The sequence below is a fragment of the Mus caroli genome, unplaced genomic scaffold (genome assembly GCF_978045245.1).
Source record: "Mus caroli unplaced genomic scaffold, Mus_caroli_1 scaffold_4, whole genome shotgun sequence".
NCBI classification, from domain to species: Eukaryota; Metazoa; Chordata; class Mammalia; order Rodentia; family Muridae; genus Mus; species Mus caroli.
This window is the reverse complement of record NW_028227259.1, coordinates 154,848,810-154,866,609: the sequence shown is the minus strand read 5'-3', so window position 1 is coordinate 154,866,609 and position 17,800 is coordinate 154,848,810. Positions and strand designations below refer to the sequence as shown.

General features: G+C 40.4%; 1 protein-coding gene, 1 non-coding gene and 1 pseudogene across 5 annotated transcripts in view; 1 reads left to right on the top strand and 2 right to left on the bottom strand.

The window, feature by feature from the left end:
• The window catches only part of Pds5b (PDS5 cohesin associated factor B), a 134,834-nt gene that overhangs the window by 86,811 nt on the left and 30,223 nt on the right, over positions 1-17,800 (bottom strand). For all 4 annotated transcript variants that reach the window (XM_085837481.1, XM_085837482.1, XM_085837483.1 and 1 more), the window contains exons 2-3: positions 7,909-8,035; positions 3,345-3,548 (exon numbers count right to left, since the gene is read on the bottom strand). In XM_085837481.1, coding sequence (XP_085693607.1) covers positions 3,345-3,548; positions 7,909-8,016 — 312 coding nt within the window. In that variant the 5' untranslated portion in view covers positions 8,017-8,035. The remainder of the gene's footprint in view (positions 1-3,344; positions 3,549-7,908; positions 8,036-17,800) is intronic.
• On the top strand, positions 13,302-13,412 carry LOC115031224 (small nucleolar RNA SNORA17; annotated as a pseudogene).
• Positions 15,863-15,968, bottom strand: LOC115031148 (U6 spliceosomal RNA). The gene has a single exon (XR_003836773.1). It is a non-coding gene; the product is annotated as a U6 spliceosomal RNA (small nuclear RNA).

Sequence of the window (17,800 nt, the reverse complement as noted above, 5' to 3'; positions counted from 1 at the left end):
TGCTAAAAGGAAAAATACATTACACTGATAGGACCAGCTCCAGCTTATTCACCAACTTTGTAAACATGAAAGAATAAATTGTAAACAATGAAAGAAGGGCAGAGTTTTTTACAGTACAACTTTACATAAAGATCCTGATTAGCCAGGCACACACCTTTAATCCCAGCACTGGGGAGGCAGAGGCAGATCTCTGCTGAGTTGAAGCCAGCCTGGTCTATAGAATGTGTTCCAGGACAGCCAGGGCTACACAGAGAAACCTTGTCTCAAAAAACAACAACAAAAAGATGCTTTTATCTTACAAATGAATAGAATGCATGAAAAACATGATACACATTATTATTTTTTAAAGGAAAACATTATACATTCATGCATGCATACATACATAGAGGGAGGGGGAGCGGATAGTATCAATGTACAGAAAAAAATGTTCAGCATCCAACAAATTAAATAAACAAGCTTAAAAAGTAAGTCAAATAAAATCCATGCCATTATTTGAATAAAGGCGTTTCAGTAACTAAGAGCTGAGAACTCCCTTGAAAAAGCACAACACATGAAACAATACAACAATTATGCAGGAAAAAAATTTTTTTGAGAAACATAAAATCCCAAAACAAAATTACCAAGTAATAACTTAATACATCAGAAGCTTAGGCATTTGAGAAAGAGAGATGGAAGTCAGTCTGCCTGGTTTCTTAGCCATCAGCAGACTGCAGAAACTTGCTTCCCTGAATTATTTCTCAAGGTATCTCTAGCTCTCATTTTAGTTTTGTTATTTAGTTTTGTATTATTTTTTTATAATTTCCCTTTGTACTTACCTGGATTTTTAAAGACACTCAAAAAAAATTGTAGCAGTCAAATTTTCCTGGGTTTCAAATGTTTTTGAAAATTGTAAAAACTAATTCCCCAAAGATATTTTATTACAAATAAGAAAAGTGTTCTTTAGCCAGGCATGGTGACTCACGCCTTTAATTTGAGCGCTTGGGAGGCAGAGGCAGGCAGATTTCTGAGTTTGAGGACAGCCTGGTCTACAGAGTGAGTTCCAGGACAGCCAGGGCTACACAAAGAAACCCTGTCTCCAAAAAAAAAAAAAAAAAACTAACAGATGTGGCACTGTTGGAAACAAGAAAAAAAATGGAAGAAGCTAATCAGAAGAAAAACTACTACAGCCAGGTGTGGTGGCGCATGCCTTTAATCCCAGCACTCGGGAGGCAGAGGCAGAGGCAGGTGGATTTCTGAGTTCGAGGCCAGTCTGGTCTATAAAGTGAGTTACAGGACAGCCAGGGCTACACAGAGAAACCCTGTCTCAAAAAAACAAAAAACAAAACAAAAACAAAAAAAGAAAAACTGACTATGCCAGGGGCCTAGCAAACACAGAAGTGGATGCTCACAGTCAGCTATTGGATGGGTCACACAGCCCCCAATGGAGGAGCTAGAGAAAGTACCCAAGGAGCTAAAGGGAACTGCAACCCTATAGGTGGAACAACAATATGAACTAACCAGTACCCCGGAGCTCTTGTCTCTAGCTGCATATGTATCAAAAGATGGCCTAGTTTGCCATCACTGGAAAGAGAGGCCCTTTGGACTTGCAAACTTTATATGCCCCAGTACAGGGGAATGCCAGGGCCAAAAAGGGGGAATGGGTGGGTAGGGGGTGGGGGGGAGGGTATGGGGGACTTTTGGGATAGCATTGGAAATGTAAACTAGGAAAATAAAAAAAATAAAAAATATAAAAAATAAATAAAAACTACTCATAAATACTTAGAAAGCACCCTTTAAGACACAGTATTTCTTAAGTTCTATCCCCAACACAAAAAGGGGAGAGTATATAAAATGAGACCTAAAGATAGATTCTAGAGACAGACAAACAACCTGGCAGACTTTCCCAATGTTTCAGCTAATCCACAGACCTTTATTTAATCTGATTGTGTATTCTTCTCATAACTCTCCTGACATAGGAAACACATCTGTATCCTTCTTTCAGGATGCTTTTTCATTACTTCTAAGCTTTGAGCTAGGTCACTGTCCATACAAACTCAGAAATCCACAAAAGAGGCACAGTAGTAGTCTTTATACTTCTTGTTGAGAGAATGTCAACAGAACATGTGGTAAGGAAGAGCCTTGGCCTACACCAAATACACCACTCCCTAAACCACTTAGATACCACCCTATCCAGGAGAAAAGGAGCCACACCACCAGCTCACATGACTTGCTTTAAGACTGAGTTGGAAGAGGTGGTCAAAGGAGCAAGTTCCTCATTCCAATTATCAAGGAAAAAATTAGAGTCCAAGGCCCTGGTTTTGGGGGTTGTTGCTTTCATTGCAAATAACTAACAACATTAACATTTCTTGAGTGAAGCAAACCATCCGCTACTTTTTCTTACTGTAGATGAAAACCCTTCCTAAGGAAAGTCATGTTTTGGCCATTAGCTTCCAAATCATTTACTATTTGACTTGTCACATAGTCATCTGGTATCTTATTCAGCTCTTATTCAGGTTCCTAGTCAGTGCTATCTTTTAAACAATGACTATGGTCTTCATTATCAATTTTCAAAAGGAAAAAGAGTACCCCAAAATCACCATGAAAAACATAGAGCATCATGGTGACAATACATGAAAAGTACAGTATTCGTTGTATGGGCCCATGCTGCCAGAAAAAGAGCCTTGGTGACTGAACCTAGAGACTCTACAAGGTGACTAACCTAACACAACTCCTGTAGTTGTGGCACGCTACATGCTGCAAGTCTACAGACAAACCATCCTGGGCTCTCTTTAGCCCCCTTCAAAACCATTCAGGCCTAGACTCTGTGACCTAATACCCTGTGCCTTCTGGAATGAACAGAATATAAGCTTCCACTAAGACAAAGGCTCTATGCCATAGGCCAGTAACAGAGACTTCTCCACACCACTGTAATCCATCTACCTGGTGTTCTCACAGATGTAAAAATAAAAGAGGCCTTGATTTTAATGTCTTTCTACTATTCTATTACTATAACAGACTCATGAAACTGTTACCACATAGAGAACATAGTACTTTGGATAATGTAATCTAAATCTTTTGGGCCATGATCATTCATATTTGGTCCCAAAATAAATATAAATTCATCCCTTTGGAGGTAAGAACAGGGGTGTGTGTGTGTGTGTGTGTGTGTGTGTGTGTACAAGCACCATGTGTAACCCCCTTAATCTGCTTACTCTGGGGGTGAGAAATTGTTTTTCAAAAGTAACTTTCACAGGAAATAGAAGTTTAATAAAAGATTGGTCCAGGCAATACAACAGAATTCAAAGAAATTCTTCAACATTTCGTTCAGTTTAGTGGAATGTGGCAGTGCTCCTATCAGTACTTGCCTTTAGTTTATCGGGAGACGTGTAAGGAGCCTCAGGAGCATAAATCCTGAAAATATCAGCAAGGCAGCAAGCCACCAGTAAACGAACATCTTTATCAGGATGCTTGAGGAAGAAGTCAGAAGCAAGATGTAAAGCTAGGTTTAGATAAAGTTCCTTTTCCTCTTCAGAGTCCTGGTCCATGTCCATGAAAGTTTTTACAACCATCTATACACAAACAAAGATCATCAAATAGTCAGACGTTTCCTGTAAATAGTCCTATCAGATAAAAAGGTCACTCAAAATATACTTTCATCAGAAAAACAGAATGATAGCCTTTTACATATGGAGAGTAAACAATTTTTTAAACAGAAGTAAAGTATTTTTAACCAGGCATGGCGGCAGATGCCTGTAATACCAAGATCAAAAGGATAGGCAGTAGGATCATGATTTCAAGTCTAGTTTGGGCTATTAAAGCAAAACTCCACCACAAAAACAAAACACAAAAAACAAAAAAAAAAACCCACAAAATTCATTAATGCTTAATGTTTAAAACAGTGGTTCTTAACGCATGCTCTATTGACCTCCAACGATAAAATTATTTTTGTTGCTACTTCATAACTGTAATTTTGCTACTGTTATGAACTGTAATACAAATATTCATGTTCTCAGTGGTCTTAAGTGACCCCTTTGAATGGGCTGTTTGCCCCCCAAAGGGGTCCCAACCCACAGATTGAGAATCACTAGTTTAAAATAAAGGAAATATTAGTCATTAATCTATATATCTTCCAACCAGACTTAGTTTAGAATTCACACTATACAGTGATCATTACTCAGTCTATATCTGTGGAAACTTTTTTTAAAGATTTATTTATTTATTATATGTAAGTACACTGTAGCTGTCTTCAGACACTCCAGAAGAGGGCATCAGATCTCATAATAGATGGTTGTGAGCCATCATGTGGTTACAGGGATCCAAACTCATGACCTTCAGAAGAGCAGTTGGCACTCTTAACCACTGAGCCATCTCTCCAGTCCCCTGTGGAAACTTTTTGTATCACTATAAAAATACTATAGAATTTAAAGGGCACGTCTTTTCTTTTTTTCTAATAGATCTAATCCTAAAGAAAACCCTAGTATGAAAATGTAACTTTCTATCTATTCTCATTAATCTGTGATATCAACCTGAATGGATTTAGAATCACATGGAAGCATATCTCTGGAAGTGTCCATGGGACTGTTTCCAGAAAGTTTGCCGGAAGACATAAGACCTACCCACTACTGAGGGTGGGTGGCTTGGATTCCTGAATGAAAGGATCGGTGGTGTGGAGCTGTCATCTCTCTGCTTCCTGACTGTGGATGTACTGTGACCAGCTGCTTCACACCCCTGTTATCAGACTTTCCCCTGCCATGATGAACAATACCCTAAACTGTGAGCCCAAAACTCTGCTTTCTTAAACTGTTTTTGTCAAGTATTTTGTCATAGCAACAATATATCCTCTTAGCCATTAAACTGCTCCAGATGTGATTTTTCTATTTCAGCCTCCCTAAAAGACTATATAAGCAGATTCAAGAAAAATAAATCCTGGGACTGAGAGATGGCTCAGCATTCAGAGCGTGTGCATTTCTTCCAGACGTCCCAAGTTCAGTCACCAGCACCCAGATCAGGTGGCTCACAATCACCTGTAACTCCAGAGCCTGAGGAGCCAATGCTCTCCTCTGTCTTCTGTGGATACTGCATTTGCATCTGCTCATACCCAGCAAAGAGACATAATTAGGAGATAAAAATAAATCTATTTTTTAAAGGATGTCAAAGATGTATTCTTAAAGAAAAGTGCAACCTTCAGCTATCATGACATGAGTTAAGTGTCATGGTAATAAACTAAGCAGATTCTGGGCCATAGTAAAAGAAAGTTTGATATGGATATCTCATTGGTTCAATGAGATAATCCAGGTATGTGTTAAGCAGAAACAGGTTGCAAGAGAAAAATCTGTCTTCATAATTATTTTTATAAAAGGGGGATGCAAAACAAAATTATAAAGTTAAATTCTATGAAGTTTTCTCTAAGTTTAGTATTAGTAGAAACGATTATCTCCAGCTATCCTATCCTTACTTCAAATAAAATTCAACAAAATGATCTGTACTAGTCCTTATTCAAATGAGAATCAAGAAAACTGTTGAACCTGAAAGACCATGACATTTCAATCTCATTCTGACAAAAGGTAACCATATAGTACCCACTAGGTGGAGCTGCACATACTAAACGAACAGGGCCACTGAGCATCAGGGCCTGTAGTGTTGACTTACTGGAGGCCTGGAACTCTGAGTAAGAAATGCTTTATTCACTCTGAACACATGGAGCAGCCATGAGAGACAATGCTTGTTCAGAGAGCAACCATTCGGCTCTGCCATGCCTGATGCCAAATCCAATAGAACCAACACAAAGCAATAAAGTACGCAAATCTAGAACTGTTGTCCTAACACTTCAACTGCAATCCTCTCAAGACATACGCTCAACACATTGTGCTTATGAGAAGACACAAGGGTGAATAAAGAGATAGGTCCACAGAACTAATTATTTTTCCTTATAATCTCTTTATACAAGAGTGGGAAATGAACTATATTTTGAATAAAATGTTATAAGAAAACCCAGTTATATAAAAATAATAACATATATGTTAATAAATTGTTATAATTCATAAAACTTTTATGGGTATCTGTAAATAGCAAAAACTATTATCACCCCAAACTAAATTTATTTTCTCTTTTCTGAGGAGGAGTATGCTAAAAACCGTACTAGGTGTAAATAAGGAAAATGATAAAACCGTGCACTAGGCAGCGTGCTGCAACATAGAAGTGTCTGACAGAAGCACCCCACACAACACTGACTGGGAAGACAGTCAGTCAAATCTGCTCCAAACCCAGATAACAGCAATTTTTCACTATTCTGTATTCAAATAGTATTGTAAATCTCACTAGAATTATCACTAATCCTAGAATTCAGAAGGTTTAGGCAGGATTATAAATTCAAGGCCAGTGTGGGCTACATACATATGGAGTTCCAGAGCAGCCTAAGCTACACAGCAAGATTTGCATTAAGATAGGGTATGGAGGGCTCTCAATTATAATTCAGATGAGGCCTCTCACTTTAAATAGATCTAGGGCTGGCGAGATGGCTCAGAGGGTAAGAGCACTGACTGCTCTTCCAGAGGTCCTGAGTTCAAATCCCAGCAACCACATGGTGGCTCACAACCACCCATAATGAGATCTGGCACCCTCTTCTGCTTTGTCTGAAGTCAGCTACAGTGTACTTATGTAATAATAAATAAATCTTTAAAAAATTTAAATAGATCTAAAAAGTAGTATGCATAAAAGTTACTAGGTGTTAATCAGCTTGTATGTGTATGCACTATGTTCATAGAACTTTTTTCATAAACATGATAGATATTATAACCTATCATTTCTGGGATAAACCTGAGAAAATAAATGTAATAGTTTCATAAAAATTCAACAGATCAAGAAAATATATAGAAAAGTAAACACACTATACATACATACATACATACATACATACATTAAAAAGTTGAGCTTGGCTCTCCTAATCAAACTGAACTCTAAAAGCTCATGTAAAAGTAAACAATATCCAGACCTCAAGTGAAGTTTACAGTCGGTCATATTAGCATCACTTACACATCCATACAAGGCACCACAACCTTACATGTTACTGTTATGTGAGGCTCCTGGACTTTAGTGATGAAGACAAGTTTTCCCAACACCAACAATTACATAAATAACAGATCATAAACATTACAAAATGTACATGTTGAAATAATGCATGCATAATAATATATAATAATATATGTGCAAAAATAATACTAGGTATAATTTTTAATATGCAAAATGTTTTGTATCAGTTGAAAGAAATGAGCATTATAACAAATGTCTAGTTAACAAACACACAGAAGGAAAAACTTGCTCCAACAAAGGGCAAATCCTGAGCAACTGTTCAACCAGTCTCTCATGGACCTCTCTGTTAATGGTACTTTAAACACTGTGACAGTTACAGGGACCATTAATGCCCTGAAGAAAAAGGGGAAAGAAACATTTGCCAGCAATCTAAAGAGACCCTTGTCATGGAGAGTGCCTCCTTAAGGTTTACTGTCCGCCCTGGTTTGTTACAGTGTGCCAGCAGCAGAGACAGACGCTAACAGTCAGGCTCTTTTACCCTAAAAATAGCCCACCAGAAGGTAACCTATAGCCTAGGAGTACTATAAATACTTCAAACTTCCTTTCCCAGACCTGAAGAATTGGTGGAGGAGGGGTAGTGGGCATCAAATAGAAGAGAGAGCAAATAACTTGGTAATAGACAGTATCAAAATATCATGGCACATGTGCTAATGGCTCTCCAAAGAGCAGTAGCATCCCACTGTTTCTTACCTGCCCTGTTCCCACAAACTCTTTCTCTGCCATTTGCTACTTTAAAATAAAACCCCTAACAAAGCAAGTTCCATGGCCCTACAAGAAGATTCCCACAAGAAAGGCCCACACACACTGCCCAGCTGTCTGCAGCATACACTGTTCACTCACCTTTAACCGCCTCACCATCTCCTCTTTAGAGATTTTATCTGAGATTTCCTTGACTCCAGGAGGGTAAGTAATTTTCCCATCGTTGGTCCTTGTCTTTGAATGAGCCATGATGGAAATGTCTATACCCCTAAAGCAAGAAAATTATTAGGTACAAACGAAAGCAAGCATGTTCTATATAAATGAAATAGATAAGATGTTACCTAACAATTTGTAACTGCCTCATAATTTAGAGTAATTTAGACATCTACTGAAAAGTATTCTACTGGACATTTCCCCAAATTACTGAAAGAAACAAATTTACTTTTTATTTCCATTAGTAGCAAGCTGTGAAGTTTACAATAACTCTCCCCAACAAAACACACACAACAATAAATAAATAAATAATCAAAGTAGGGGCAGGAACAGGGGTAAATACAATCAAAAGAAGTTGTATGAAATTTTCAAAGAATTAACACAAGCCGGGCAGTGGTGGCACATGCCTTTAATCCCAGCACTCGGGAGGCAGAGGTAGGCAGATTTCTGAATTCGAGGTCAACCTGGTCTACAAAGTGAGTTCCAGGACAGCCAGGGCTACACAGAGAAACCCTGCCCTGAAAAACAAACAAACAAAAAGAATTAACACAAATATACTTAGTAAATAAATAAATAAATAAAGTGCCAGAAATGATTCAGATAAAAAAAATCTAGGGGAAAAAACCCCAAGGCCCCAGAGAATTAAATCAAACACTATAGCATTCTATCCATCTTATTTCTTATATGATCTCCCAACACTGACAAAAACAGTATTCAGTTTCAGTGCTCACATGACAAAAGGGACAGAACCCATCAAAAATTCAAAGAGAAGACAACTCTGAAAATTTGTAAAGAATAATTATTAAAAAACAAACTGCTGGACAATGTAAACAGCTGCAAATAAAAGTTCAAGAGACAAGTTCATTTGCATAGAGTGAAAATATTAAAATTAAGACAAAAGAAATCATCCAAGGCACAAGCAGAGAAGCACAGAACCAAATCCACGAGGAGGGAAGTCTATCTATCCTGTGACCCACAGAAGCGTGAGCAGGCTGCACAGATGCACAAAGAATCATAAGACAGCAATCCACAGACACCAAGACAGTAAAGTCAAAATAACAGGGACAATTCAACTAAAAACATTTTTACAACAAAAACAAAATCTCAAAGTCAATCCACTCCCTTGAAAAGAACATTTGAAAACAAATACTTGATTTCTAAGTAGCAACAAATATGCCAGGAAACAATAAAATTTTGCCTTCAATATGCAAAACCTACAGTTTAAGTCTAAGGAGTGTAATTTTCAAGAACAGGTGAGATAAGAACAAATAAAATCTGGTAGCTGTATGTTTGGGATATGTGTAAAGCTTTCAGAGCATTGTTTAGCACACAATAAATGTTTTGTACATATAGAATATATGTGATCAAGTTAAGAATAATATAAAGGAAGCAGAAGCAGGAGAAATCTCTTGTGAATTTTAGGCCAGCCAGTGCTAAATAGTCAAACTCGGTTTGTGTGGGGTTTTAAAATGTAGAAGAGGGTTTTATAAGTAAAATATTAGAAAAATATTTCTTGGAAAACCAAGCAAAAGAAAGCATATAATCTAAATATCGCTTGATATATATTATATATTTAACGTCTGTGTGTGTGTGTGTTTGTTATGTGCATATATAGGGCTACAGGGTCCACTTCATTGTATGTGCTCAAGAGAAACAAGCACACATGACTAGTGTAAGACATATTCTTCACAACAAACAGAAGTATCTATCAGGGCTGGCGAGATGGCTCAGTGGTTAAGAGCGCCGACCGCTCTTCCGAAGGTCCTGAGTTCAAATCCCAGCAACCACATGGTGGCTCACAACCATCCATAACGAAATCTGATACCCTTTTCTGGAGTGTCTGAAGACAGCTACAGTGTGCTACATATAATAAATAAATAAATCTTTAAAAAAAAAGTATCTATCAACCATAGATAAGTAAACTGGTATGTATATTAATACAACTATGGAGTCAATTAACCCAACCATAGATAAGTAAACTGGTATGTATATTAATACAACTATGAAGTCAATTAACCACTGCTTCAAACAATAATGTAGATTAGCACTGGAGTTAACTGAAGTATATCAAACACAAAATCCCAGAGTACATGCTTATATAAAAATTCTAAACCATACAGAGAAAGCTCTACAATGTTAAAACAGAGGTCAAGTCAGAAAATACCTGTAAAACACCTAACATAGAAACATCCAGGCAGGCATGGTATAGGAGGAGTTCTACATCTTCATCTGAAGGCTGCTAGTGAAAGACAGACTTCTAGGCAGCTAGAGTGAGGGTCTTATAGCCCACACCCACAATGGCACACCCACTCCAACAGGGCAACACCTTCTAATAGTGCCACTCCCTGGACTGAGCAAACCATCACAGAGAAAGAGAAAAGAGAGGCAGAGGTCAAAAAAAAAAAAAGAATTTGAAAAATTTGTGTGTGTGCGTGCACAAACACACATATATCCCCAAATAACAAGACATTAAAGGAATTTAAAAAAATGAATAAACTTGGTTCTAGCAAATACTAAAACCTAGCCAAAGTAATTTAAAGAACATGGTACTTATGAGGGGAAACAATCCATGGACTAAGATGGTCTAAGAACAGAAGCATGAACCTGACATAAAAACAGTGACAGAACAAGATAGCACCAGTCCAGTAAGGACAGAGCAAGAAGTACTGCTGTTGCCATATTTCACACAAACATTAGATGAATGCTGGGTAGACTAGTAATCCAGATATCAAAGCCAAATGTAAAAGAATCTGATGAGAGAGTAAGCACTGTCTGCCAAGATCCAAGTTCATGGGTGTGCTCCTTTAAACAAACACCATATTCATCAAAGCCTTGAACAAGTCTCTCTCACGAAGCATTCCTCAATGAAGCAGACTTCACAACTGCACACAGTCTGCACCATAAGAGTCAGCATGGATGAGCTGTCCAAGTGTAGACAGCACAGATCTCAGCAGTAACTATAGGGGAGATGAATAAATTGGACCTCAAGAGTCTACCAAGAGAAACACGTAACAACTAAGCCACAGTAGATTCTGAAACCATAGTAATAGGAACAGCAAGCAAACAGGAAGCCTGAGAAGGAGGTTTAAAAGGACAGCAGTTCCATAAAGGTATGAAGATGAAGGGCAATGGTATAAACAATATGAGAAAAGACTGGCAAGGTTCAGACTTTGTCACTGAAGGCAGGGGTGATGCACACAAAATGTAGCTGAAAGAAAAGGAAGCTAAAAAGAAAAAGTAAGAACCAACAATGGGGCAGGTTTCTGAGTTGGCAGTTTAAAATATGGTGAATACACACAGGCTATCCTTCAGAGTGGGAGGTACTTACCATGAACCTGAAAGTCATTAAGTGTGCATGTCTACTCTTCCAGACTTCCACCTACCAGAGGGGTTCTTCCCCAATACCTAGGTACATTCTAAGGTCTATTTAAATGGCATTTATCATTATTGTACTCACTATACTTCTATTTCTACTAGATCATAAACGCCTTAAGACATGGACGGGCATAGTTTTATGCTACTGTGTGATGAGTATTATTAGTACTAGGTACTCAGTAAGTACTTGCTGAATGAATGACAACTATTTTGAGAAATATCAAATCTGCAATGCAGGTTCAGAATTTGTTATTAAAGGCTGGGGTAGTGATGCATTATCATGTTCCCATAGGAGGAACAATAATATGAACTAACCAGTACCCCAAGAGCTCCCCCAGACTAAACCACCAACCAAAGAGTACACATGCTGGGACTCATGGCTCCAGCTGCATATGTAGCAGAGGATAGTGTAGTCGGACATCAATGGGAGGAGAGGCCCTTGGGTCTATGAAGGCTCTATGCCCCAGTGCAGGGGAATGCCAGGGCCAGGGAGTGGGAGTGGGTGAGTTGGTGAGAAGGGAAGAGGGAGGGATAGGGGGAGGGGATTTTTGAAGGGGAAACCAGGAAAGGGGATAACATTTGAAATGTAAATAAAGAAAATATCCAATTAAAAAGTGCAAGGGGGGGGTTGCAGTGCAGTGTAGATTACAAGATTACTCAGGGGAAGAAACCAGGGGTTCTCAACCTTCTTAATGCTGCAACCCTAATAATACACCCATCCTCATGCTGTGGTGAACTCCCCCCAAACCAAAAATCTATTTTTTTTGCTATCTCATAATTAATCTTGCTACTGTTGTGAATCATAATGTAAATATCTGTGTTTCTGGTGGTCTCAGGCAAACCCTGTGAAAGGGTTGCAAGTCACAGGTTAAGAACAACTGAAATAGAGAGCCTGTTTTAGGAAACAGTGATAAGAAAAGGAATTCGGGCAATGGCTTACAATACTGACCCAAAGAGTTTAAAAGTATTTTAATAGAAAAAAAAGGAAATAACTATAAAATTTCAAGTATTTGTTCCTGAAAAGTCACCTATTTAAATGTTAACTGAGAATTTATTTGGTGAAATATACTATATTACACCACTGTATATACTATATATACAAAAAGAGCAGCTAAAGCAATGGTGTCACATGTTAGGATGCTTGCTGCATAAGCATACGGATCCGAGTTTTCCGCAGTGCCTCCATAAAAGGCTGGGTATGCTGGCACAAGCCTGTAGCCCAGTACTGGGAAGAAGAACACACACACAAACCCAGGGACTGGAAGGCCTGACTATCTAGCCTAGATTCAGTAAGAACCTGATGAAAACCACATGGAGAACGATAGAGGTAAAGATCCAACATAAGCTCTGGCTTCAACAACATCACGCAGGTGAACACACATACACCAATATAATGAGTGGTGAGCAAATAAGGAAAATGTATAAAATGTATGCCCTGGTTATAACAGAGATGATAGAAAAAAATCTTATCTTGAGGAAAATTAAGTCATAACTCCTAAAGGGCAACTCTATTTTATAGGTCTAAAACTTCATTCTAAAGTTTTATAGAAAAGACCATACAATATTTTGATAATATCTACTGCTTATGCTATGCAAATTTAAACACTTAATTTTTTAAAATGTGATAAAAGGGACAGAGAATAGCTCAGCACTAAAGAGCACTAACAGCTCTTCCAGAGAATCTGGCTTTAATCCCCAACACCTACATGAAGGATCATGACCGTCTCTAACTCAAGTTCCAAAGGATCCACTGCCTGTTTCTGGCCTCGGCAGTCACTGCACATATGTGGCACAAGACAAACATTCAGGCAAAACACCCATACACATAAAGGAAAAGAGAAATGAACGTGAAGTTGAGGAAACATGTCAGGCAGTTAACGTGCTTGTGACATAAGCATGAAAACCTGAGTTTGATCTCCAGCATTCACAAAAAGAGTCAGCTGTGTCCTGCCCCGGTGAGGCTGCTCTGTCACATGTGGGTCAGCAGGTGGCAGAGAGATGTGTCTACACTCAGTGCTCTGACCTGTGAACATCTGAATGATTGGCAGCTTAAGATTGCCTGAAAAAAGTGAGCTTGAGACAACCACCAATCTGGTGCCAGGGGGCTGGATGGGCTCCCAAGACAAGGAACAAGCTGGAGACTAAAAGAACACTGCCTGGGATTACAGGACTGGGCAGGAGTAAGACTGAGACCATTGCAATAGCCACCTGGGTGAGGCATAGCACTCCTAAGACCAGAGACCCTGAACGCCACTAAGAGGAGCAAGTAAGTGGTGGTGGAGAAATGGAAGAGAAAGAAAAACAGAAGGACTTGGGCACAATGAAGAGAGGTAGAACTGGAGACTCTAGGGTAGTGAGGCAGTGATGTTACCTGGGACCATGGTGGGGTCCTGGCCTTTTCTGCCACTAGGTTCTGTGGCCTTGCAGTCTGTTACCAACAAAGGTCAGGCACATATCCCTGGTCTGGGCTGCCGCCTGAGGACTTGTCTGAGGGCTGTGTAGAATTGCTGTCATTGCTCACCTGGGCATTGAGAGAGAGCTGGCCCTGGAGGCAATGAGAACAGGAGATATAAACCCCACCACCTGTCTACTCTGTTGTGACATGGGCAAGGGAGAGACTCCTTGCTACTTGCAGCAGACAGGGAAGCTGTCCCCAAAGTCATCAGAGCTGGCCCTGACCCTCGCCAGGGCAGCGCAGTAGAGCTAACCCTGGAAAGCTGGCCCTGAGGGCATGAGTATGGGAAAACAGGCTTGTCTGCTGTGTGGTAGCATCATCAAGGGAGAGATTCCCTCCCTTGATGATGTCATTCCCTATTGCCCTCTCCAATAAGCAACAGATATAAGAGCTGGGCCAGGCAGAGTCATGAGAACAGGAGAGCTGGCCCTGACCTTCACCTGCTACAGCACTCGCTAGTGCAGCCCTGCACCTCTCCTGGGAATAGAGTAGAGTTGACCCTGATGGCAGGGTGAGCCAATCCCAAGTGTGTGAGTATAGAGAGCTGCCCCCAACTTGTCTGTCATGTGGCAGTGTGGATGTTAAGAGATGCCCTCCCCAGCCCTCATCCCTTGCCACCTTCGGCAGGTGGGAGAACATCATAAGAGCAGGAAGAGCTGGCCCTGCCTCTAACCTTCTACATCACTGGGAAGAGGCCCTGCACCTGGGCAGCACAGTACAACACTGGATGTAGTGGTTGCAGGTAAGCCAGCCTGAGGGCCCTGCCTCTCATCTGCTGGTTGGTAGAGAGGATCTAGAGCAGTCAGGAAAGCTGCCATTAGAGTGGAAGAATTGGCTGTATCCCTCACTAGCTGCAACACTCAGGATAGCCTACCCTGCACCTCACATGGGCACCAGGATAGAGCTGGCCCTGGTTGTAGGGACTGTGGATAAGCAGACTGTGAAAGGGAGAGAGCTGACTTCTGATTAGCTCAAATACCTCTCAGGTCCAGATTCAGGCCTTTAAACTGGCATCCCCAAAATCTACTCCATCATGAAGGGGCTGGTCCTACAGCTGCAAAACCATAGGTAGAATCTCTGTGACACAGGACAACAACAGAATATCTGAGAGGAGTCCCCATGAAGATCCAGTATTGATAGAGTAGCAGAAGCCAGGGGCTTTGAACCAGACCAAGGAGTCATTGCAATGAACATTTGCAAGCAAAGAAGTGTGGACAAAAGGATACACCGGGGACACACTGACACACTACCACTTCCACAACAAATTATTTTTCTCTGTTGGGGGCAGGCTGAAAAGATAAAGGGTGGATATGAGGGGAGGGGGAACTGAGTGGAATTGGTGTATATGATGTGAAATTCACAAAGAACCAATAAAAAGTTTAAAATTAATTAATTGAAAATTAAAAAGCCAGATGTGGTGGTACACACTTGTAATCAATCCTAGAACCAGGGATTGGAAAAATCCCTGAGATTCACTACCTAAAAAGCAAGAAATATGGGCTCCTGAAAAACAATACCTAAGGCTGACCTCCACATGTTCCTAAATGCACACTAACAATCAAAACACATCTGCATAAACACATACACACCTGCATGCACACAAGAAGGAAAAGAGGAAAGACAGATGAGAGAGAAACAAGGAAGAAGAGACAGAGGGAGGACAGGTCATGTGAGCTCCAGCACGGTGGCACACACCCATAATATCAGTACTTAGGTGACAGAGTAGGACTGTCACAAGGTCAGAGTCAACAGCCTTGTCTATGCAGCAAACTCTAGGCCAGCCAGGAGTAAGACTGTCTCAAAAGAGGAGGAGGAGGAGGGTGTAAGATGAGCTGAGATTCCAAGTCTGAACCTTGAGGAAATAAATATATTGATGGGGGAGAAATGCAGAAAAAGTGTCAAGGAGCATAACAGATACAAACACCTGGGATCAAGAAGGCTTCTGAAGACAGAGGCTGACACATAGTGGCAATTACTTTAGCGAAAACACACAAAATGACCTCAGCAAATACTTCCTTGAACTTGGTTGGATGATATTTTTTTTATTTATTTACAAATATGGAAGGCCTCACAAATTTGCTTGTCATCCTTGCACGGAGCCATGCTAGTATTTTCTGTATCATTCCAAGTTTAGTATATGTGCTGTCAATGTGAGAAGGGATATTTAAAAAAAAAAAAGTTTTTTTTGGAAGACAATGTCTAATCACAAGGTAAATAAAAAGAAAGTGAGAAGAAAGGAAGCAATGTGAGTGGAAGTCTGTGTTGTTGAGCCCAAATATAACCTCCATCTCAGCCACCATGGCCACTTTGTTCATGTGCCCACTGAGCAATGTCAAGGATGGCTGGGGAAGAGGCTGACTGACCACAGAACGGGTCATCCTATCCATTTGGTTACTGAACTCCTCCTCAGCTGAAGTCACCTTTTGATAAGCATTAACATGGGACACAAATATCTTCACATCTTTTGCCCACTTGAAGAGATCTATCCACATTCTTCTTCCCCAGATGTCTTTCTCACCAATTTTCCAATTGTGTTCTTTCCAAGTCCCTGACCATCCAGCCAATCCATTGACTACAGCCCATGAGTCAGTAAACAATCGTACATCTGGCCATTTCTTCTTCCAAACAAATTGTAATACCATGTGTACTGCTAGAAGTTCTGCCCACTGCGAAGATTTCCCTTCACCTGTGTCTTTCAAGGTTGTCCCAGAAAGGGGTTGTAATGCTGCAGCTGTCCACTTCTGGGTGGTGCCTGCATAACGTACAGAGTCATCAGTAAACCCTGTCCTAGTCTTCTTCTCTGCAGTCAGCCAGTCATAGGGAACACCCCATGAGGCCATAGGCACATGCTTGATAGTAGATAGCATTGTAACAGGAGGAGAAACCATAGGCATTTAGAGCAACTTCTTCATGTAACTTGTTTGTGCCTTCAGGACCTGCTTGGGCCCAATCACGTATATACCACTTTCATTTGATAATAGACTGCTGCTGTGCATGTCCTACTTTATCACTTGGAGGGTCTGGTAACACCCAGCTCATGATGGGTAGTTCAGGTCACATAGTAAGTTGGTGTACTACTGTCAAACGTTCAGTTTCCACTAAGGCCCAATAGCAGGCCAAGAGCTGTTTTTCAAAGGGTGAATAGTTGTCTGCAGATGATGGTAGTAGAGCTTTGCTCCAAAATCCCAAAGGTCTCTTCTGTGATCCACCTACAGGGGCCTGCCAGAGGCTCCAAACAGCATCTCTATCTGCCACCAACACCTCAAGTACCATCGGGTCTGCTGGGTCATATGGTTTAAGTGGCAGAGCAGATAGCACAGCAGCCTGGACCTGCTGAAGAGCCTTCTCCTGTTCTAGGCCCCACACAAAGCTAGCAGCTTTCCGAGTCACTTGGTAAATAGGCCTGAGTAACACACCCAAGTGAGGAATGTGCTGTCTCCAGAATCCAAGTAGACCCACTAAATACTGTGCTTCTTTCTTGGTGGTGGGAGGGGCCAGGCAAAATAACTTATCTTTCACCTTAGAAGGAATATCTCTGCATGCCCCATACCACTGGACTCCTAAGAATTTCACTGAGGTAGATGGTCCTTGAATTTTGGTTGGATTTATTTCCCATTCTCTGATACCCATATGTGTTACCAAAGAGTCCAAAGTAGTTGCTACTTCCTGCTCACTTGGTCCAATCAGCATAAAGTCATCAACATAATGCACCAATTTTGTGGAAGAGACAAGATCCCTTCTAACTAAGTTATGACACAGGGCAGGGGAGATAATATATCCTTGAGGGAAAACTGTGAAGGTATATTGCTGGCCTTGCCAACTGAAAGCAAATTGCTTCTGGTAGTCCTTATGGACAGGTACTGAGAAGAAGGCATTTGCTAGATCAATAGTTGCATACCAAGTACAAGGAGATGTGTTAATTTGCTCAAGTAACAAAACTACATCTGGTACTGCAGTTGCAATTGGAGTTACTACCTGATTTAGTTTTTG